The sequence below is a fragment of the Xenopus laevis genome, chromosome 3L (assembly GCF_017654675.1).
Source record: "Xenopus laevis strain J_2021 chromosome 3L, Xenopus_laevis_v10.1, whole genome shotgun sequence".
Taxonomy (NCBI): Eukaryota; Metazoa; Chordata; class Amphibia; order Anura; family Pipidae; genus Xenopus; species Xenopus laevis.
In genome coordinates this window covers 103928629-103951952 of record NC_054375.1, presented here as the reverse complement: position 1 = coordinate 103951952, position 23324 = coordinate 103928629, and the positions used below count along the sequence as shown (strand labels likewise).

The 23324-nt window shown below is 37.5% G+C and overlaps 1 protein-coding gene across 3 annotated transcripts in view; it reads right to left on the bottom strand.

Annotated features, from left to right (window-relative positions):
- Window positions 1–367: 367 nt before the first annotated feature.
- thsd4.L (thrombospondin type 1 domain containing 4 L homeolog) overlaps window positions 368–23324 on the bottom strand; it is a 353548-nt gene continuing 330591 nt past the window's right edge. For all 3 annotated transcript variants that reach the window (XM_041586755.1, XM_041586754.1, XM_041586756.1), the window contains 10 exons: window positions 22757–22932; window positions 17074–17170; window positions 16038–16262; window positions 15298–15427; window positions 12471–12675; window positions 9208–9381; window positions 8653–8826; window positions 4359–4538; window positions 2376–2520; window positions 368–1751 (listed from right to left, as the gene is read on the bottom strand). In XM_041586755.1, the coding sequence (XP_041442689.1) occupies window positions 1609–1751; window positions 2376–2520; window positions 4359–4538; window positions 8653–8826; window positions 9208–9381; window positions 12471–12675; window positions 15298–15427; window positions 16038–16262; window positions 17074–17170; window positions 22757–22932 (1649 nt within the window). In that variant the 3' untranslated portion in view covers window positions 368–1608. The remainder of the gene's footprint in view (window positions 1752–2375; window positions 2521–4358; window positions 4539–8652; window positions 8827–9207; window positions 9382–12470; window positions 12676–15297; window positions 15428–16037; window positions 16263–17073; window positions 17171–22756; window positions 22933–23324) is intronic.

Below are 23324 nucleotides of genomic sequence, written 5' to 3'. Positions count from 1 at the left end.
TTTTCAACCCCTCTCCAGTTCATTCGACTTGCAAACTGCTGCTTGGATGCTAGGGCCATTACATACCTGCAGAAAACAGTTGGAGTTTAGTTTAGTTTTAAATCAGTTGCAGAAACCAGTTGCAATTTGTCTTAGAATACTTCTGTCTACATCAGGGATCCCCAACCTTTTTTACCCGTGAGCTGCATTTAAATGTAAAAAAGAGTTGGGGAGCAACACAAGCATGAAACAGTCCCTTGGGATGCCAAATAAGGGCTGTGATTGGATATTTAGTAGCCCCTATGTGTACTGGCAGCCTACAGGAGGCTCTGCTTGGCACTATACTTAGTTTTTATGCAATTAAAACTTTCTTCCAAACCTGGAATTCAAAAATAAGCCCCTGCTTTGAGGACACTGAGAGCAACATCCAAGGGGTTGGAGAACAACATATTGCTTAAGAGCTACTGGTTGGGGTTCACTGGTCTACATCATGTCAAAAGTTAATTTAAGGTTAGGGCTAGGCCGGAGCCAAAATCATCCTGCAGAAATCCGCAGACCGATTTCAGCCCCTCACATGAGCAGTATCCTCTTCTTCTTTTATGTTTAGAACCCTTGCTCCAGAGTGACCACTCTCGGAGGATTTCAGAGTGAAATGCAAAGTCTTGTGTGTTCACATCAGAGCAGACACAAGGGTTTCTGGACAAGAAAGAAGAAGGAGGATACTGTTCACTGTGAGCGACTGAAATCGGTCTGTGGATTTCAGCAGGCTAATTTCAACTTTACTTTATATTAAGATAACTGTGTCCCTTCTATATTTTGCTCAATTAACATGCTGGTCAACATATAATGCTGTCAGGATTGCAAGTCTGCAAATGAATGAACCTACAGCAAGCAGAAATTTGAAGTTTGCGGACATTTCTCCTCAATACAACTAGCCAAGGCTCATCCCACACCTGCCAGACAAGAAAACAGCAACTCAGCACATATCTGCTCCATGTCTTCAGACAGTGACAGCAATGGTGCTTGCCTAGGGTTGCCACCTATACTGGAAAAATACTGTCCTTCCTATATTTTTATGTTCATTCCCTATTGATAACATTGGCATTAGTCATCATTATTACCTACCAGGTGGTCTGACATTGTGCATGGGGTATAATTCAGTCTGTTAACCAGTGGAGAAAAGGTGTGACATTCGCTTACATCAGCACCGAAAGTAACTGGGGCCCTTTTTGTTTGGGAACAAAATGACCATTATTATTTACAAAGCATAATATATCCCTTGTATCCAAACAGCAACATATCTAGATATTGGTTATGAGTTAGTGTTATTGACTTAAGTAATGGAAGACTGCAAGCTTTGTTAATGATTGCGTCGGGTGGGGGGGGGGCAGTTGTTCCAACAGTGTGCACAATGGCTAAATTAAAATAGTGTTCTAAAAAACAAAAATCACAGCGCATATAATAATAATAATTATAAAAAAAAGTCAGAATGTTCCTATACAAGTTGTGATGATTCTAATGGAGAGCGTGGCCCATGTGGAATTAGAATGAGGAGTAGCTGTCCATAAAAGGCAGAGAGCAGTCATTCTCTGTTGTGTGGGTGGGCTGGAGTGCAGGTTTCAGTAGCTGTTATCTTCTCCCCAAAAATCCTGATTGTCTGCTGGCTGCCCGTAGGCAAGATGCACAACAAGCTGTCTTGTAATAAGCATATACACACAGTCTGGCCTGTACCACCACGTTGCAGTTGTAGTATTTGTCTTTGCAGTTTTCATCTGTAGATTAAAAAAAAAACCATGAAAGTAATGTTATTAGCAATTGATGCAGCTTATACAGTTAGTTGGATACAGGGTCAAAATGTTAGTTAGTTACATAAAGTAACTCTTATAAAATACAAGCATATTATTATGTTACTGAAGAGTTCCATGACCATATAAAAGTATGAGGCGAAGGTCATGGAACTCCGAGGCGACTTCTAACATCCTCATACTTTGCAACAGGGGGTACTTTATTTATTATGATACACAAGTTTGTGAGTCATGTAATAGAAATGATATCACTAAGCTCTGATTATAACCAATGACATCACTAAGAACTGTTTATAAGGATATCGTTTACAGGATATTCATGACCCAGGTGTATTATGAATTTATAAATGCATTATATTCAAAGCAGATGGAATGACTGACTTTAAGATCTGGGTTCTGTTACCTGAGATTGGTTTCTATGAGGCAGCAAAGTTAGACTGTAAGCCCCTATGGTGCTTCAAGTAGCATAATGTTAACACTATTTATTACACCCAGAAACTAAAGATGTAAAATACATTTCATTTCATACTTGTCTTCTTTTCTCAAAAAAGGTTTATTTATTACAAATGAAGGGATGATCCCCTGTATTACCTATTTCTGGCATGCAGTCTTGGGTATTGCAGGACTCTGTGTCTTCTGGCTTTAATTCTTGATCACACTTATCACTGTGCGCCATGTCATCTGCAAGACACCGTACTTCTCGGATTCGAAATCCACCTTCACAAGATTTAGAGCACTGGGAAATAATGTTGAACAAAAAATGAATAACTTAGAGAAGGAACTTGGAGAAATGACTATACATCACATACAGAACAGCAATATGACTTATGTCACACACATTAGCTGCCTAGAAGTAGGTTTTATTGTTTTGTGTGGGATCCCTTTTCATTCAGCTAGGACTAATGTCTAGACATTGTTTGACTCTATTCAACTTTATGCCTTTCATTCATTTTCCTCTTAATCCACATATGCAACATGCTAGCTCTCACCTATAAATGCTTCATGGTCCCTATGCTATGCTTCTGACCTTCAAATCCTCGTCTAACTCACTGCAGCACTTCTGTTGAATGCCTGTTTCTGAAGTTCCCTGCCATGGCCTATAGACTGCCCACTTTCAGCCAAACCTTTACATGCACCCAAATTACTACCCCTTTAAAGATATCTGACACGCCCAGGCTTCACTGAAGTCATTAAACAATAAAGGACATTTTCTGTGTCAGCAGCATTTTAAGGCATATGTGTATAATATTCTTATAAAAATGCCATTGTAAACCTCATTTGGTTTCCTCACACATGAATTATTGCCATGCACGAAGAGCACAGCAATAAGTTATTATAAGGAACGAATTCCTTATAATAATAGAGATGTGTGTTAATCATTTATTTCAAACACCTGAAATGTTTAGTTAGACCTGGCTTACCCAGGTAGGAAGGAATTTGGGACATGAGAAGAGGTATGTGACAGTAGTGACATATATCTTGTGTTAAATGGACATCTTTCCTTGATATATTTGGTGCCCCAAGGAGAAAAACAAGGAGAAAAAACTAAAATGTAATGGTTTCTGACTTTCAGATTTACTCTCACTCTCAATGACCCTGAAGTAGGAAATTAAATTTGAGGCAAGGTCTAATGTCAGTGTAATGATCCCTCAGACATTTTTATTATTTTCACATATGCAGGATTAGGACTGACAGACACTTTCTGAACCACTATTACCGGAATCAGCCAGAGGAACAGAAAAAATTAAGATTGAGCTGCCTGGCGATGCCCAGTGTGTGCCCTCTTTATAGAATAAAGATTGTGTTTACCCTGCATTCTGGTCAATGGCATGGTAAGGCAAAACACTGATCAGCAGCAATAATGAGCGCTATCATCTATACAAATCCTTCCTTCCAGATGCAAATCGTATGTGATAAGAACTTACAATTATTTTACACACTAAAACAAATAAGCTGTAAAATCTAAAACAATAGGTAATGATTTACCAATAATCAGCCCCTATAGTTAGATATCCTCCCATAAAGCATTCACCAGGCCAGCATAAAAAAACTATTTTAGTATTAAAGCAAAACTTTTTTTTTTAACCGCAACAAACACCACTTTATACAAGTTTAAGGACCTTGGCCAATGGGGAGATTTGTTGCCTGTGATTATTTATGTACCACTGTGATCAACAAATCTCCTGAAAATGAGTTTCCATTGGAAATAATGGAAAACGCTGGAAGTAAAACCAACATATCGCAAAGTTACCTCTGAAGGAAACGATTTCAGTTGTTTCCTATAGAAACACATTCTTGGGAGATTTGTAGCCACGGTTGCACATCAATAATAGTGGGCGACAAATCTCCCCTCTTCAGCCACTGCCCTAAAGATGAACAATTGAATTTTAGGGAGCCTACAACTTTGTCACCATTTGAGTAGAAGTGAAAGCTCTAACATTATTACAGGCTCATATATTCCTTTATTTATCATGTGTATTAAATATGTTATATATTGTTTGTTTGCATTATTCTATTTGTCTTGCAGAGAAAAATATAAACTCAATATAAATACAGCTCAAATAATAAACCTACTGCACTCCAGTCAGTGTTGAACCACTTTGCTCCACAGGATTTGAGGTGGCAGGATTGTTGGTTAGGGGGTCGTTCCAGATAAGAACATTCGTTTGGCTTTACTACGTTGAAACCCTCAGCTGTCTTTGTTATGCAAATAACATCTCTCTGCTGTGTACCAGTACCACATTCCACAGAGCACTGCAACAGGGGAGACAATATAATTTAGCAAAAAAAAAAATAAAGTACAATAAAAATTCAACCATATTCACACATGTACAATACATGCCCAGTAAAACCCCACAGGTATCTTGCTATGTTTAGGTAAGTATATATTATGAGACAAGTGGTGAGACAAAATGTTATCCGTCTAATAAAGGTTTCTACTTTTAGGGCCACTCTTCTCAAAATGCGAGATCTGAGCTCTCTCCACATAATCACCAACTTTCTATTCATTCCTATGGGATTTTTAGAAGCATATTTATCAATGGGTGAAATAATTTGAAAAATAAGCTTCTAAAAGTCCCATAGGAATGAATAGAAAGTGGGTGAGATTTTTTGTTGTGAGCTCTAATCTGCCCCTTGCTGTATTTAACACTGACCCTTCTTCCAGCTTTGTCATAGACATACTGTATATATGTATATGTGTATATATATATATATATATATATATATATATATATATATATATTGTTGCATAGTATCAAATGCCCAACGTTTCGGTCCTTTTTCAAGGATGATATATATATATATATATATATATATATATATATATATATATATATATATATATATATATACCACCTATGTGCTCGATTCAAATATGGGTAACTAAGAGCTCTATAATCAAATACAAATTAGTACCAAAATGTGGTTGAGTTTTTTAAATACTAGAAGATTTGGTACTTATCCCAAATTCTAAAATTATTTATATTTAATCAGTCTTCAATGGTATACTGCAAGTTATTTTATATTTGTAAATTGTTAAAAAGTTCTAATCAAGCCAAGGATTGGAATGTGAGTCCCAGTGGAAGAGAACTCTGCAGTAATGTTTTTGGGTTATTTATGCAGAAAAGAAAATGTGCTTGACAGTTGGAGAGCTTGGCTCCAGTGGCACAAGAGAATACAATATTTAGTTTGCTGTTCTGTTTTGTCCAGATACACAGATTAAATGAATGCTTTTCCAGTGATTTTACAGAATGTTGGCTGCAAGAACACCGCTCTCAGAGGTCAAAGCACAGTCCTACCGAGGAAACATAGTGTACCTTTCATGCCTCTGATCATTTGCTTAATACACTTCCACCAAGGGCAACGGCATATTTTAAATGCATACAAAAAGAAACATTGAAGCAGAAACAAGAGAGCAGATTTATCTTAAAAGGTTCCCTTTAGGGAATCTTGAGTTCATGCCAAAATCTGTATTCTTAATCTGTCACCTAAAAACTCCAATAGCCCCAGCGCCAAATAAACTAGCTAAGCAACTGATTGCATTTTTATTTTTAGCAACACAAAGTCACAGCAGAGTGTAGCCTGAAATATATATGTATTCAGACATTTTAAACAATAGACGTCAATGCCATATAGACGGTACTATGTTTTCTTAATGACCGCTTTAGAAAATGTTACTGGTTTCTAAGAGAAGCCTTTTTGGTTTTCTACCTCTCCATGTTGGCATTTTGCTACCTAACATTAATTATCAGTTTAATGGCAGTCTTCAAGGGCAGTATGAGAACTCACACGAATAGGCACGGTATGGGCAATTTAGAAACTCGCCTCAAGTCAGTAAGAGTTAAGAGTAGGGTTCGAAAAGCCCTAGAAATACTTTTTTTTACTGAGTAATTTATCTAAAAGGGTTACAGTTACTGAGCTTAAATTTCAGATTGCAAAAAAGGGCAACATGCCCCCAATTTGTGTGACATTATCATGTGCTAAAAAAGCAATGGTTCATTTTAATATCAGGGAATGGATTCTGTTATTGGTTGGTCTATATTATAGAGACTGTGTGGTTGATAAAACAACACCAAATTAAGGGGTAGGTTGGGAGGCAAAACAAGCAGTCTTAAACGAGCAAAACCAATTTGAGTCCAGGCCTGCTTCCCCTTTACACACAAGCATTTCCTCTCATATTTCATTTATGTTAGAGCTCTGTTCTGTTGGGCTGCTATTTACAATGACAGTTTAGAGATTGAATATGAATAGAAGAAGGAGCTTCCTAAAGTAGGACTGCCACAAAGAAGTCACCTCATCTGACATAAAAGCTTACTGAAGAACAAAGGCAAGGGGATGTTGGTTGTGCTAAACCAAGGTTATACAAAAATGATATTTATATAAACTGTACCTTGTGATAAGCTATAGTTCTAGACTAAATATTTGCACAGTGTGATGTGATACAAGATATAAATATTTAATGGCACTCTACTGCTAATAGTTGCACTGTTTGTTATCTAGTTAGCAAACAAATAATTTGCATTTTGAAATAATGGGTTGGATATATGAAAGAACCACTCAATGGTAATATATCAAAATATTTACAAAACAGACTAGCATTATTAATTAAGCACATCTTTGTAGCAGAAGGGAAAATATTTAAAAGACACTTAAGTCCAAACATTTCTGCCATCATGTAATAATGGGGATTTTGAGGGGGCAATTCTTAAAAGAAATTGTTTAGTATAAAAATAAAAACTGGCTAAATAGACAGGCTGTGCAACATAAACATTTTTTCAATATAGTTAGGCAAAAATGTAATGTATAAAGGCTGGAGTAACTGGATGTGTAACATAATAGCCAGAACACTACTTCCTGCTTTGCAGCTCTCTTGGTTTCCACTGATTGGTTACCAGACACTAACCAACCAGAGATTTGAGGGGGGGGGCACATGGGTCATAACTGTTGCTTTTTCTGAGCTGCATGATGAGCATTCATTGCAAACTCACTGAACAGTATGTTATGTGGCCCCCCTTAAAGTCGCTAAGTTGTGTTCTGTTCTGTTATGACCGACATCTGCTCACTCCAGTGAGAGAGAGCGTGCGCTGGGGGGGGGGGTATGGAAACACTACTGTGCATGAACCATTAGCCTGAACAACAAGTACCCCCAGCATCTCTGGCGGTGGACAGGAGAATTTTTTCAATAACATTTAATTTGATTTTATACATATACACCCGAGCACTGGCCCTCCAAACCTGCAACCCTAGGCATGGCTCATGCCTGAGTACAAGTAAACATTTGCAATGATCTGATGACAAACAGCAATGGTTCAGTAGAAAAAATTGTTAGCTTGAGGTAGCTCACTAACCATTTATACCTCAACCATTACTGTATAAGAAAAAAAATAAAAAGCAGTTTTAAAAGGAGAACAAAAGCTCAGTAAAGGATTACGCTGGAAATGTTGCATCTTATATTTTGAGGTTCTGTGCCAGCCCAATGTAACAACAGTTTTTAGCAGCAAAGATCTGTGCCTCCACCTATACCCTCAGTAGATCCAGAAATTCATTTATGCTGCTTTACAGCACATGGTTTTGGCTGCTCTCTGTTACCTGAGGTTAGGGATAGACTATATATATATATATATATATATATATATATATATATATATATATATATATATATATATATATATATATATATATATATACAGTATAAAGATAATATACATTTCCTGATACAATGTGATTAGTAATTGGTTCAAATTCATATTACATGACAGCATAGACCTAATGCATTCATTTCTAGATCGGAATTTATAAATAATTGATAAATAATCAGCCCTGGGGTCAGGTACTCTGGTAGATGTAATCTCATTGTCTGTAAATGTTTTGATGATTTCCAATGGCCCCTAAGCTTAGTTTCTGGGAAGCAGCCTAAAACACACTGAGCATGTTCAGTGTCACTAAGATAGGGCTGCTGAACCTCTGGACTGGTACCATAAGTTCAGTATATAAAATACAGCATGTCTAGCCATATAATTTCCCTTGTTAACTTGTAAGCATCAACTGCAGTATATTGGAAATGTTATAATAGTGACTGCTCACATATTCTGATTTTGGCCAAACTGCTAAAATGGAATGATGTTCTTATTGGTTGAACTCTCTTTTGTACACAAACAAATATGCAGAGTGTTGATGTCTCTCCCTTTTGTTTTTATATAGAGTAAAGAAACCTTTAAGCCTTGCATAACATTATTTCTCCTGTGCAGAAAACTTAGTCTGGAGAGCCATTTGTTCTCATGCCATTAATTGTATAGTGTATCAGGGTATAATATGTGTTGCATCAATGATAATCTCTTTTGTACAATATACCCTTTTAAATACCTACCTGACTCCAACTACCAGTAAACCACTCAACTTTGCCCTCACAAGGTCCATTATTACATGCTGTAGTTTCAGGAGGTCTGTGGTTCCCACACCCCTCTAAAGGCAAGCTGCTTATATGGTTGGACATGCACACCACAGACCGTGTCCGCACACCTTCCCCACATTCTGCAGAGCACTGAAAAAGAAACAGGCAACATAAACAGAAATATTTCCCTATTCAAAGACCAACAGGAAAAAAATCAGTCTGCTAAATGTTTAAGTACTTCAACAGCTCTCTGCTGAAACACAGCTCGCTCACTTTGTTCACAAACAAAAATATAACTTTCTTATGAGTAAGAATTCCTTAGCAATATTCTAATATGTCGATTTTTTCCCCTCCAAATAGTGCAGTGTGGATGGCCTGGGGTGCTGTTATTTAGCAATATAATATCATATCCTATTTACAATTCTTCATTAATTAATGCACCAATGAAAGAAAAAAATGTTGATAGTAGTGAGTGGAGTGAGTGGAAAGGCAAAACCGACAAAAATAATATAAACAAATAACAGATTGTACCCTGTCACTCCATTCTGTAAGGAACCAACTCTTTGCACATGGGCCCATGTCACAGTTCTCAATATCATCTGGACGTAGTTTCATATTGCACTCTTCATCATCAACCACATCCCCAATGTTACTGATGCACTTTACATCCCGAGTCTTCTGGCCCACCCCACAGGGCACTGAGCACTAAAAGAGACACCAACAGCATGATCAGTTCTTCCATTAAAAAGAAAGAGAAACAATGGCTACACGATAATGATGTTCTTTTCTATATTATTAAGTATGGTGTATATACTGGAACAGGGACTACATTTTCTTTGTTGCTATGAACACAATTTTAAATAGAACCTGATTTCTGCTTCACTAGTAAAGCTGGGAACAGAGCTGATCCCCACGTGGTGTCTCCGCTGTATGTTCCCAACTTTAGTATGGAAAACAATCTACAGTTTGTATATTATTAATGGCTGATCAGTTGCTTTGGGATACTGTCTTTAGGTTGCTAACTGCAGAGAAGAGGAACAGTTTAATTGACTGACATACAGCAGAGCAGAACAGTTGATGATTTCTAAATGTTTTTTTTTATATTATGTGTGCCAGGAAAAAAAACCTTAGCAAAGCCAGGACACTGTGCATATGCTGTGGACAACCATTACAGAACTCCTAAGCAGTGAACAGATGTTAATCTTCTCATATGCACTCTGAAGATGACTTGTTCTGCACCTTTCTTTGCCTTTGCTTTTTAGACAGTATGTGAGCCAATAAACACTCTTTTGTGTCTATCAGAATGTTGCAAAGTTAGTTCACATCATAAATTACAAGGCCACACATGGCCTTTATTCTAGTAATCCTTTAGGGTGGCTGTTTTGCAATCCACCACACGGGAAAGCATATGTTAATATAGCCTATTCTTTCCTTTAGTGCCAGTACCAATGGCACCATGCTGAAGTGTTGAACATTGGTGAGATGCAGCACAAACTGTGATAGACAATTCTGCATAGTGTTGTGGGTATAGCAACATAGGGAAAAATGTCACACTTGATAAAGGATCATTATACCCGCAACATGTTGTTTCAATAAATGCACATTACAGTTATTCATTCTTTGGCCGTATCCTTTCCTATTATACAATATTGGAGTTGCACATACGTTTGGACGGGACGTGGAAAGGTGGCCTTGCTGAAAGGTAATTGTTGTGTATGAGGTTCAGTAGTTATTGTTGAAGATTCTTCATAGGGAAAAATGTCTCTATTAGCTCACACATGCGGTGGAATTTATCAAAAAGCCGTTAATTGGATCTCAAGTATAAACACCCATTTGCAAGAGCGCTAAAGCAGCCCATATTCATGGGCAGTACTAGCAAGAGACAAGGGAATGGTCCTGGAAACCAGGTTTATCAGGTTTGTGTTCAGAATAGCCACAAGGAAAATGTGTTTCATTATTTATATCCTTTATTTTTACAGCATTGACCTATTACATAGCACTTTTTAGAGATCACCCATAATTAAAATAGGTCGAATGGAGACTACATACTCTATCCAGAGGCACTCATGGGTAAATGTGCATTTTATTGAAGTTTGGTAAGGAGAGCCTGTAGGAAACCCAGAAACAGGGGCAATGTATAAAGTCTATGTGGTGTTTTGGGCAGAACAGAACCCAGACTCCAGGTTCTGAAGTGGAAATTGGTGGTATAGAAATATTTTCCATTGTACAAATGAAGGCAATAGGGGTTTACCATTACTTTACCTGCAGGAAATAAATGTTATTTTAGTATACAGAACTCCACACCAAACCCATGCTCCATCCAAGGGTGATCCTGACCCCTCTGCCCCCCCGATGTGACTTTCCTGCTGCTGTGTCCCCCCTCTGCCCCAGCGCTCATTTCTTCAGCACCAGACAGTGTCCAGGGGAAGTCTACGTCTCTAGTGCTGACAGCTCAATTGAGCTCTCTGCAACCTGGTAACTTATGGGGAAAGTTTATCAATTTGCCTCACTGGGGCAGTTTCTCTGGCTCTATCAATGAGCAGCAGGTCACAGGGGAAAATAAGGGCTCCTTGCGCTAAAAGGGAGATAAAAAAGGGGGTTTTCACTTAATAAGCTGTTTAAGTACCACTGGGAGAGTTTGAGTATTTTTCATCAGAATGTCTATGCCAAAGGAAGATGAACAATGCCATTTAAAAGTCTGCCTCCCTGTTATTTGACACTATTCTGTCTCAAGCCCCACAGTAGCACACAGGGCTGAGTTATGTAACTGGCCCAGTAAGTGTCAGAGAAGATTCATAAATCTTTCCAGTACACTTTCTCAGCCTTGCGCTGACTTATTATCTACACACTTTCTGCTGCTCTAGGAAAGGGCTTTGAAGCAAATCAGAATTGTGAAAGGCTTTTTCAGCACAGGGCTGTTTAGATTATTCTGGTTAACCCCTTTATCTCTTTAGAATATATAAGAATTCTTTATTGCATAGCAAAGATGCAGTTAGCAATACAAATACATATACATCATGTTTATACCACATTTATAGCATCAGTGGAATCATGAACTCATATTTATATTTAAATATGTATTTAAGAACAAATAACATGAACAAGTTAAAATAGTTTTAACATTTTAATATTTTAAGTTTATACTTGTTGATTAATCACCTACAAATAAACTTTTTCTTGGCAACAAAAATGAGAGAGGTATTCATTCTATAGCCCAGTAGAGAGCCCTAACTGGCATTTGACCTCTGGGTATCTTCTTACGCAACTCTGTACCAATAATATTGTACAGAACTAAGTACACAATCAGCCTGTAGCTGCCTTTAAACCATTGTATTCTGCAGAGCTTGTGTAAACATGTGCCCTTTGTCCTATTCAATTTAAAAGGCTGCCCACGTCACTACACAGCAGCTTATCTATAAAAACTATACAGTACTGTTTCTAAAGCAATCACACAAGGGAAATCTACAATTTGAGTGACTTATGGCTGCAGATATTTTTATGCTGTAATGTTTCTGTGCAGAGATCAGTATCATGTCTGATAAATGATTTTCTTGTAATGCACATATCCAACTGTTGACCCATATACAGGCTCAAACTCATGAAGCTTGGTCAAACACTGATTAGGCAAGTTAAAAAGGCCCTTGACCAAGACTAAATTAGGCCATGGTTGTGGCATGTTGTGGATAGATCTGTACTTCCTCCACAGCCAACACTACACTCTCCCGGAGGCACAAAACATGCTTCATTTACTGGCTTCAGACCATTAATGCTTGTACAGTTAGTCAGGTACTTACAGGTGTCCAGTCTGTCCTTATTTGCCATTCACTGCAGATTTTCAGTTGGCATGTACTGGTGGTCTCTGGTTTCTCCAGGCTTTGGCAGCGGTGCGGCTGTACTGTAAGAGTGCGGTTAGCATAGATGTGCCTGCAGAGAATTTGCCGGTGTTGCATTCCCAGACCACAGGTTTTACTGCATTCAGACCACTCTCCTATATCCCAGCTAAGTAACAAATAACCACAAAAGTGTCAGTTATTAGATAAAAAAACAATTGAGTCAAAATCTGATATATATATTTAAAACCAGCTTAAGGATAGTAAAAATTCTCAATAGCAAGAGTGTTTGTAGGTCAATGGTTTGGCTTCAAAGAACGCTAGAAGCACAGAAAGATGCACATTCCTATTTACACGTTTTGCGTCAGTAAGAAAGCTTATTATTCTACTGGGGAAGGTCAACCAACACTGTAGATTGACTGTGTTCTGGGTGTTATATGTGGTTACAAAATAAACAGAGCATCCAGTGATGATGGTCCAAGAGGCAAACTAAATATTCAGGCTGAATATGTGAAATGGTACTTTACGTGATATTTAATTTTACATATTTTATCTGGATACTTTGGTACTTCCATCATGGCAGAATTCTGACCATTCCTACAATGCACCCTTTTACTATGGGTTTGTAAAATAAATAGCACATTTTGCATACTTGACATATCTAGCTTATGTTTAAACATTGCAGAAATATTGTAATAAACTTAAATTGGTTAAACTACTGTGATGTGCACAATTGTCCTCACAAAAAGAGTTTCTTTTGAAACTAAAAATATTGTTAAAAAATGCCTGCATAAGTATATATGGACAGGGTTGGCCTGCAGCTGCTGAGCTCTGCACCTTGTGCCACATTTTTCTATCCAGTGGGACATGCAGAGTGAAGTAAGACCCTGGGGGGAATGTTCTCTCTTCATGAGCATTCATGGTCATGCTATTGCACCCCTTTGTACTTCACTTGTGCTTCTGGCCAGGGTCCATGTAAATGACCCTTAGAGGTTTGACCTCTGCAGTGATCTCCAATGTAGACACTGGTAGTACTGTCATGCACAGAATGTTTGCCAGCATCTGCCATTAGCAATGTCTTTCACCTTTATTTTTAATGGGGCAGTTATTTTGACATCCCCAGTTCTCTTGAGAGCATAATGGTGCTATAGTAATTGGTGGTGCACATCTCAATACATTAAGGCAATCACAATGCTCTCTGCAGGGGTCACCTGTAAGATATCCAAGTGTCAGATAAGTAAAGGAAGATGAGGGCACTCAAATATAAAATAAACCAAAAGTTATTTACACAATACTCAACCTTTTGGAAGGGGGCACCGAAAATGCAGACTTGCTTCCTTTACTTGAGAGCATAATGGTCACCTTAGGTAAGTTTACATAAGTGCTGACCCAGGGGTTATTTATGTACTTTGCATTTTGAAATAAAATAGTTGTGTTGGAGCAAACACTACAGAGATCTGCGAGAGGCCTTGGTCTGTATTTGCCACACATGAGATAGGAACTAGGAAGATGAACTATATATAATCCTGACATTGCTTTTTTATTAGCGATTTTTTGGGTAAGAACATGTGAAACATAAGTGTTCAAGAAAGATATGCTTAGTGAGGGTACACATGGCCTTTGGAATTATTTAACTAAAAAAATAGCCAGAGAATTTTTACATTGGGCTGTTGACATTTTTATTAATCCATGATAAATTACTGATAAAAGAGAGAATGTGGAACTAGATTATGCTAATAAAGCATCCGGGCTTTTGATTTACACATAATGGCACAGAAGAAAGCAGTATATTCAAGAATCACATTGTACAACCTGTCATCGCTATTTTTGTGTGCTCTACTGCAAAAGACAGCAAGCCAAAATGTTATATCCTGTGGTAAAACACACAGATGATGCCAATTTTTAACATTTCAAGTAAAACACAAAGAGGAAAAGCGACAGCTCAGAGGCCACGCACCTCTTTAAGCCAGAGAGAAAACCTTTTCATGTTATTAACAAAAGGTGGAAATAAGCATTCTATGTATAATGCACAATGTGTGCTATGAGGGAACCTGGTAGATCTGAACAGCAGAGCCTCATGCACGAACAAAGATAAATGGCTCTTTTTATTGTTACTTTCTTTGAACATTAATCAGTACATGAAGGAGCGGGATTCAAGCCATACGTTATACTGGGATTACAGATAAAGATTGACAGGTTCAACCCTTTGTAGCTGTGTGGGAAGCTACAAGGGGGTGGTTGATATCCATTTAATCAGTTCTGCAGACCTCAAAACCAGTTCTCATTCAAATAGAAAACTTGTATAGATTAGACAGGACGTTGTCTATATAGCAAAAACACATTAGGAATTGTATTGAGCCCTCCAATATATGCCTGATGCCTTGTTAATGCTTATTATCAATATCAGATAAATATTGATAGTGGAAATATCAATAATAAGTTAAACAAGACAGCATGCTTAACAGGAAAAAGTTGCTTGACTAGTAGAAGAAGCAATGGGGTTTTCTTGTAACCCTTCCTTTATGAATCAGACAGTAGAAGTGAATGTTCAGGTGGACTAAGAAGAAGAAGGCCACCATGATTCGGTGTTAGTTTCAGCATTAGTTAGGGCTCAACCAGCAAACAGAAGCAATTACATTTAAATTGAGTCTGGAATAGCAATATGGAAGACATTACAATGAAAAATGTTCCCTTCTGATATTACTGGCTGTAAACATATTCAGTAGATCTGAAAACTGATTTTCATGCATAGTTTTTAGAGTTTCTAGAATAATACAGTGAAGCAACTTACAAGGCTGGGCATGGAAAAAGATTGCAAGGTTCCTCTTCTGGGCTTGGTTTGGTGCTGGAGTCACAGAAAACATCTGCTGTCTCTTCATGAGTATTTCTGTTTACACAGCGAAACACTGGGTAGCGGGACCCTGAAACAAGGACAATCCTGCTGAGATCCCCCATCATATTATATTTAAATATCACAGCATTAGCTTGATTTTTATTGATTCCACTTCACTAGGTACAACATTTTACATTCCGTGATACAATTACTATAGATTATGTCATTAGTTATGAGGTGAACTATGAGAGCCTGATTTAACATTGCTGGAGCTTTTTGTCTCAAGCAATCTTAATGCAAATCCCAGGTGAGTTTCATAGGTATCAGAACGAAAAAAATACAACAATCTCTTTCTTGAGAACAGGCTTTTATAACAAAGAAAAACTTCAGCAGCTATTAGGTACCAAAGTTTTTCTTCGTTACTAAAAGTACAGAAATAGTCAAGATTTCTTGGCCCAAAGTCTTGCATGAGTTGGGAAACTCAAGCGGGGCTTCCTTTAAGATTGCTCGAGCCAAAGAGCCATCAGCATCGCATCTTCTAGTCTACTGTTCATAATGTGTACTCATGTGTCACATTCTGGGAATCAAAATATTTTCTCACTGTTTAGATCCTTTTATATTATATTATTATAAATATATTATATATTTATAACTATATTATAGATATTTTTGCTATATATATTTTTAACCCACCTCACCTTTCCCACATGTAGTTGAACATTCCGTTGACCCCACTTGCTTCCAGTTAAAATCTCGGCTTCGCCTTGGCGGTTGTAATGGAAGTACTTGGTTATCTGGCTGGTGTGAGGGATATCTCCCGGGATGTCTACCGGGAAAAGATCCAGTGTCTATTTCACTAAAGGAATCTCTATTTTCTGTAGGGTTTGAGGTTTCTTCTTCTAACTGGCCATTAAATGGTTCAGCTGGATACCCCACCAAAAATGAAACAAAGACAATTATTTAATGAATTAAACAGATATCATTAGGTTATTAAACCTGAAAATACACAATGCAACCATGGTAATATTCACCAAGCAGCAATGGAAAATAGATGCTATTTCCATAGGGTCACACTACTTTTTTTGTCATTGTCAATGGTGAAGGAAATAGAAGGCATAGCACCTCTACGTCTTCATAAATAACACCAAATTGTTTTTTTAGTACACCAACCTCCCTGTGTACTAATCCAGTTTTGTGTTGGGGTACATCCTACAAATGAATCAAACCGATGTCAACAGTACAGAAAGTGTTATTGTTAAAGGATAACGAGCGGCTAATAACCTGTGGTGCCAATTTGTTGGGTACCACCTGTTTATTAAATTGTTCATTTGTAAATGGCTGGACTAGGCACAGTATTTTGGAACTCTGCAGGTGATTTATGTCCCTTGGTGAGTTGGAGTGCTTTCCCTGGGAACCAGCGCTTCCGCATGCTGATATTAGTCAATTTTGACTGTGCATAGTTCCATTACACTACTTTGAATATTATCTGAAACACATGGATTTCTTACTCGTCTTTGTGGTACAAAGTATTGTCTTATTATTCGAAAAAAATGATATGCGTTAAAAATTAAGAATTATGTAAACAGGACACTGTGGGAAATGACACTGCTGTATTTGTAGATAATAGGTTTCCTCTTAATAGATCCAGGATGTATAGACACACATCCAACCAAGTAATACTTGAGAGATGACATGCTATGCTACATTGTGCATGGAGGCTAAGTAAGCAATCACCTGGTCGTCGATGAGGAGGTAGCTGTGGGCTGATGGCATTAGCTGCCGCAATAACATACTCATAATGAATTCCAGGGTTTGGCTGCTGATGTATCATCTAATAGAGGAAGCAAAACATTTATTAAAAAAAAGTGTTATTTGAGTTTGAAATAAATGATTAATTCCTTAAAGGGGAACTATCACGAAAATGAAAATTTAATATAAATTTCATCATACTGAAATAAGAAACTTTCTAAATATAACCTATTAAATATTTTGCATGGGTCCTAAAATAATCAAGTTTATGTTCATTATCCCACTCTTAACATCTGTTTCTTTTTATTCCTTCTTCATGCAGCAGTTGGGTGATGAATGATCCAAAATATCTTATAGGGGGGCTTCCTTTCCTAGCAGATGTATTAGAGCTTACTCAATAACTGATTCCAGTACAAACAAAATCTAACAAAATAACTGCCTTTTGCACAAATTCTGCATGTAGAAAGACATGTTGTCTGGTGATTTTAATACAGTGAGCTCTAATACATCTTCTAGGTAAAAGGAGCCCCCCCCCCATAATATATATTGGATCTAAAGGTCTATGAATATCTGACACCCAGCTCCTCCATGAAGAGAGAATGAAGTGAAACAAATACTGAGAGGGATAGTGAAGATAAACAGTACAGAAATTGTAATTGATTGTATTTAGAAAGTTTCTTATTTCAATATGTTGAAGCTTATATAAAATTTTCATTTTCATGATAGTTCCCCTTTAACATAAAGTGCCACTAGGTGGCCCAAAGCAAACCTAAAGAATGACATTCTTATAAGTTTATTAGTGTGATCCTCCTGACAGTTTAAAAAGGTCAGTTATGATTATTGCCATGCAGAAGTGGTGGTAACCACATCCTATGAGATTCTTAGCTGTTGTGGCCATGATTCAGTTCAAGGTCAATTATATTAAAGTGTGTAATGTTATAACAATAACATAAACACTAAATCTACTTTTCCTAAAGGTTTCTACTGTACTAGAGATTATCATGCTGAAAGTTGATTTTATCTAAATAGATTCCTATTATAGAGAGTAACACTATGTCTCTCCAAATGTTTAAAAGTGTCTTTCATTGTTGTAGGAAATGCTTTTATTGCTGAAATCTCATAAGGAAATCCCACCAATGATCTAGTAGAAGCCTTCCCAGAAGATAGGAGGCTCATACATAAGAAAAGGGTGGACCAACTTCATATTAATACCCTTGGTTTGTAGTGTACTACTTGCATGAGCACTAAAGTGGAGCATACCACTTGTTACATACAGTTTATTATATGCACTAGATTTGTATGTTAACTGGCAGTTACTTAGCCACAGAATTTTCTCTTGGAGTTTTGACTTCTGTTGGGCTCTTGTGAGGAAACCATGGCAGTGAAAACATTCTCCCTTGTCTGTATTTTTTTTTCTTATTCATAAATATGAGCTTTGGGCATATCCTGAGAATTGTTGAAATGTACTGTGTGTGTGTTATTTATATATTGTGTATTGGTGGTTAAAAAAATGTATGTTGGAGATATGAATCATGTACGGAATGGTCAGACTTGAATAAAGCATCTGGCTTTGGTGTTTAGGTACCAGATTTTTAATTTGAGTGCCTTTCTTTAGCTGCTTTACTAAAATGTATAAAGGAATGCTAAACCTGAGTTAATGTAGTTGTAACAATTCTAGATTGTGTCAGTCACAGAAACAGTTAATTAATATCCTATGTTTTATATATAAACCTTTATAACTTCTATTGTTTAAAAATGTAATTCTTCATTCTGCCTCCTTTGTTTATTTGCTTTTCCTCATTAATCATAAGACACTGCATTGTAACAGATGTTAACTAACCCAGCATAAATATTTGCAAAACCATAGAATTTTTTTTTGTTTATTTAAAAGTGTTCCTATCTGGAAAACCCAATATCTTCAACATTGTTCCTTTCTGGAAAACTCAATGTCTTCAGTAAAAATCACTAATGGGAAAAACTATTTGCATGTGAAAATGTATGACTCTGCATGAACAAATTTCCAACAGTCTTCCAACAGTGGGAGAAAGATTGTGAATTTCATAGTTTGTGCCAGTGCGCGGTGTATGTAATAAAACTTCTTAATAAAAAAAGGTTATTTTTGCTCCAAAAGATTACGGAAGAAATGTAATAAAAGGTGACAAAGAGAAAAAAATTGCCAGAGTAAAAGTTTGCATTTTGCAATGTAATATTCTTCAATAGGCTTATTACATTGTGAATTTTAATTGCACACTGCACACTTTTTAAGGCACTCTTGAATTTGGCTTAATCTAAAGAGCAATGATAACATTTTCAGTATAACTTTTTATTACTAACACTGTGCACTGGCAAAAATTTGTAATCTTTCTGTTGAAAGGGTCACTAAACCAGGAGCATTGGGTGCCCATGGGTTCCAAACCTCTGGGCCCCCGCATGCCTGCCCGAACTGCTGGCTCCCCATATTTTTTATAGGGGGCAGGCAGATTGGGGGAGCGGGTCTGGGCCGGTGGGGGCCCATGGGGTGTCCCGCCAGCCCAGTCCGACCCTGTGCTAAACAGTTTCACATAAGCTATATTAAATTTGCACAAAGGAAAATTTGTTTGTACAGAGGTGTAGAATACGAATAATTTTGGTTCTTTATTTCCCTGTATGCCACCTTCAAGCATGCCTTCAAGTCTGCAATGCGCAATTAAAATGCATAGTCTGATGAAGAATATTACGTTGCTAAAAGTAAAATGCATTTGTGCTGCATTACTGTTTAATGCAAGGATAATTCACTTTATTAGAATATGAAGAACTTATTGATACCTGTACTGGAGAAAGGTAAACTTGCCAGCACTTAGCGAATTAGCAGATAATTTAGTTGCTGTCGAAATGAATTATTATTATTATTAGGCAGCGAGCCGACAACTCTCACAAGACTTGTTCTGATGATGATTTTTCCTTTGGAAGAATTAGGGAAGTAATTTGGATACAGAATACTAAATAATGTAAAGTGTTTATCCCCTCCACTTGTCATGTACAAACCAGTCCTCACATTAGGTTACAGGGGTTTGATTTAAGAGGGGAAGGGATTATGAGCTACTGATTATTTTTGGACGAGACTGAGCCCAGGTGTAACAAGAAATTTTCTACAAATCTATTGTAGCACTGTAAATTCACTACATTTAACATTTTCTAGTAATTTAGAGTAATGTAAGGATAACTCTACCCATGTTTTTATTTTAATATCTCAAACTGATAACAATTGATTTGGTAGGGTCTTAACGATGTGTACATTGGCTTTTGAAGCTGCCTATGCAGCAGAAATTGTCACAGCCAAAAAGTAATGAACAGTCTTATATATATGTTTTTGGAAGGTTCTAATAACATTCATGCAGTCTTTGATTACTGAACAATTGTGAGCCAAGTGAGTACTGAAAAGTGATGGATGATCTATAGTTAAGTGGCATAAATTCATTTTCATTTCAGAATTCAGTCTGGGAGAACAATGGGGGGCTACTAGTCGCTGACTGATTGCTTCACTTCCCTTTCAAGACATTCTTGGAGAGGTGTTTGGAAGATTTCCATTGAAACTTGCAGCAGCATGTAGTAAATGTACCCTTGTAAAAGTCTGCTATTTACTAATGCTACTGCACAAATGTATTCCGTGATCCCATAACATGCAGTTTTATTACTGCAGATTACATACTGATGCATGTGTGCAGAACTGAATTTAGATTTATAGTCACAGAACAGATTATAGCCAAAGGACATATGAACTCACTAATTAGTGTAATCCACTCAGGCTATCTTATCTGTATTATTTATAATATACCTTCTGGAAACATCTCTTGTAAGCTATTTTAAAATCTGTTCCAACAAATTGAGTTATAGTTATCTTTGGCTTCTGCATCTCTTACAAATGACACAACCTATTTATTCAGTATTTTTAGCAACAGCTAAAATAACTGGATGGTTTTGTTCAAATCTGTAAAGATAATTTCTCTGCCACCTTGTTGGTAGAAGATTTCAACTAAAAAACGCCATGCTTCAATCCTGTTTCTAAAAATGTTGGGACACTGTGTAAAATGTAAAAATAAAGAGCATGAGTGGACACCACATATAGCAAATTGTGTTGAAAAATGTGAGAAATGTTATTGTTCTCTGAAAAATATATGTTCATTTTGAATTTGATGACAACAATTTGTTTCAGAAAGTTGGGGGTGGGGGGAAACAACGGACTGGAAAAGTTGTGTAATGCCAAAAAGAGCAGATTCCAGAGAAACGGTCTCACAGCATGGGGGCAAATAGTGTAACAATTTAAAGGGGAAGGAAACCTAGTCGGTGCAAACCCCCCACCCCCCCCCTCCCGTTTGTTGCCCACCCTCCCTCCTCTCCCCTGGCCTACCCGTCCCGCTGGGCAAATGCCCCTAACTTGTTACTTACCCTTCTGCGCAGGTCCAGTCCAGGGAGTTCACCGACGACATATTCTTCCACGCGATCTTCTTCCAGCTGTGAACGGCGTTTTAGTGCATGCGCAGTAGGATCATTTCGCCGGTACGGATCTACTGCGCATGCGCCAAAAGTCACGCGCATGCACAGTAGATCGTACCGGTGAAATGATCCTACTGCGCATGCGCCGTTCAAAGCAGGAAGAAGATCGCGTGGAAGAAAATGTAAGGAAAATGTTTCTCAAAGTTAAACTTCAAATAACTTTCAGCATCTACAGCAGCGGACCCCAAACTTTTTTTGCACCACGGACCAGTTTTAAGCAAGACCATTTTTATGAGGAGCAGGGGGGGATCAAACAGGGGCAATCCTACCCAATTTGCCACCCGAGGCGGCCATCGTTTTTGCCGCCCCCACGTCGCAATTGCGCTCTCTGCACTAGAAGAGCCGAATTTCCGGGTTTACAATTGGAAATTCTGCTCTTAGTTACCAGGAACGGCATTTTTGCAGCCCATGGCAACCAGGGAGTTGCTGCCGTCTGAGGCGAGTGCCTCAACTCGCCTCATTGGCGGAGCGCCACTGAATGCAAATTAGTGGGTGCATTTCAGGCTTACAAAAAAAACCTGTATTTTGGTCCTCATTGAGATCAGTAGAATCAGCTTCCTGCGCTTCGCTCAGCTGTAATCATTCAGCAAGACAATGTCAAACTTCATTTTACACGTATCTTAACAGCCTGGCTCCATAGTAAAAGTCTCCCAAGTCCTATATTGTATATATACAGCACAGACCTGTCACCCACTGGAATTATAAAACAAACAAAAAAAGAAACCCAAACTGTTGACCAGCTGAAATTCTATATCAGCCATGTTCTCCTCAGTTCCCAAATGGTTACAGAGTGTTTCTAAAAGAAGAGGTCATGCAACACAGTGGGAAACATGCCCCTGCCTCAACTTTTTTGAAATATGCTGCAGGCATCCAATTCAAAAGTAGCATATATTTTTCAAAAAGAATATATTTTCTCAGTTTCAATATCTATTTTCTTTGTACGATTTGGAATTAAATTTAGGGTTTAAATGATTTGCAAATTACCAAATTCTCTTTTTATGTACATTTGCATGGCTAGTGTAAATGGCACTTTTGTTTATTAATGGCCCAGGGAAAAAGGACCCTTGTTATCTGTTCACAGTGCAGTCACATTATTTACTACACTTAATATGCTACATATATTACTTGTACTTACATAAACATCAAGGGCCTCATTTGTGGGGCCTTCAGCTAAAAAAGATTCTCCTGCAGTGCTTGAAATTTCATTTGGTCTCTTGTATGTGAACAGGGTTCCACCTCCTTCATATCTGCCAGGTCTGTCAATTGCCCAGTTTCCATTGATGATTGATCTGCCCGATCGACTGCGTAGGGCTAACATACAAACAGATAGAAGCAAATGAAGCTTATGCAACAAATATTTTCTTGATTATTCATAATTGTCTCAAGATTAATATTAAAAGTAATTTGTGCATTGTGTGTATTCGTGAATTATTTTGTCATTGAGCAAATTGGCACCTATAAGTGATTTTGACTTTTGTTCTCATTTATCTATGGGATGTTGTATGGCATACAGTGCCTATTCGTTGAATACAATCCAGGAAGTACAATGTGTTGTGTTTTAGGATAATCCACCCAGCAATATTTTGCTAATATCGCATGATAAATTAATTTTGTTTTATCAAAAAATAACTTGAAAAAAATATAGAAAAAAATGACAGTATAAAATGACATATGTACAATGCTGTCTCTTTAAGGACTGAGGT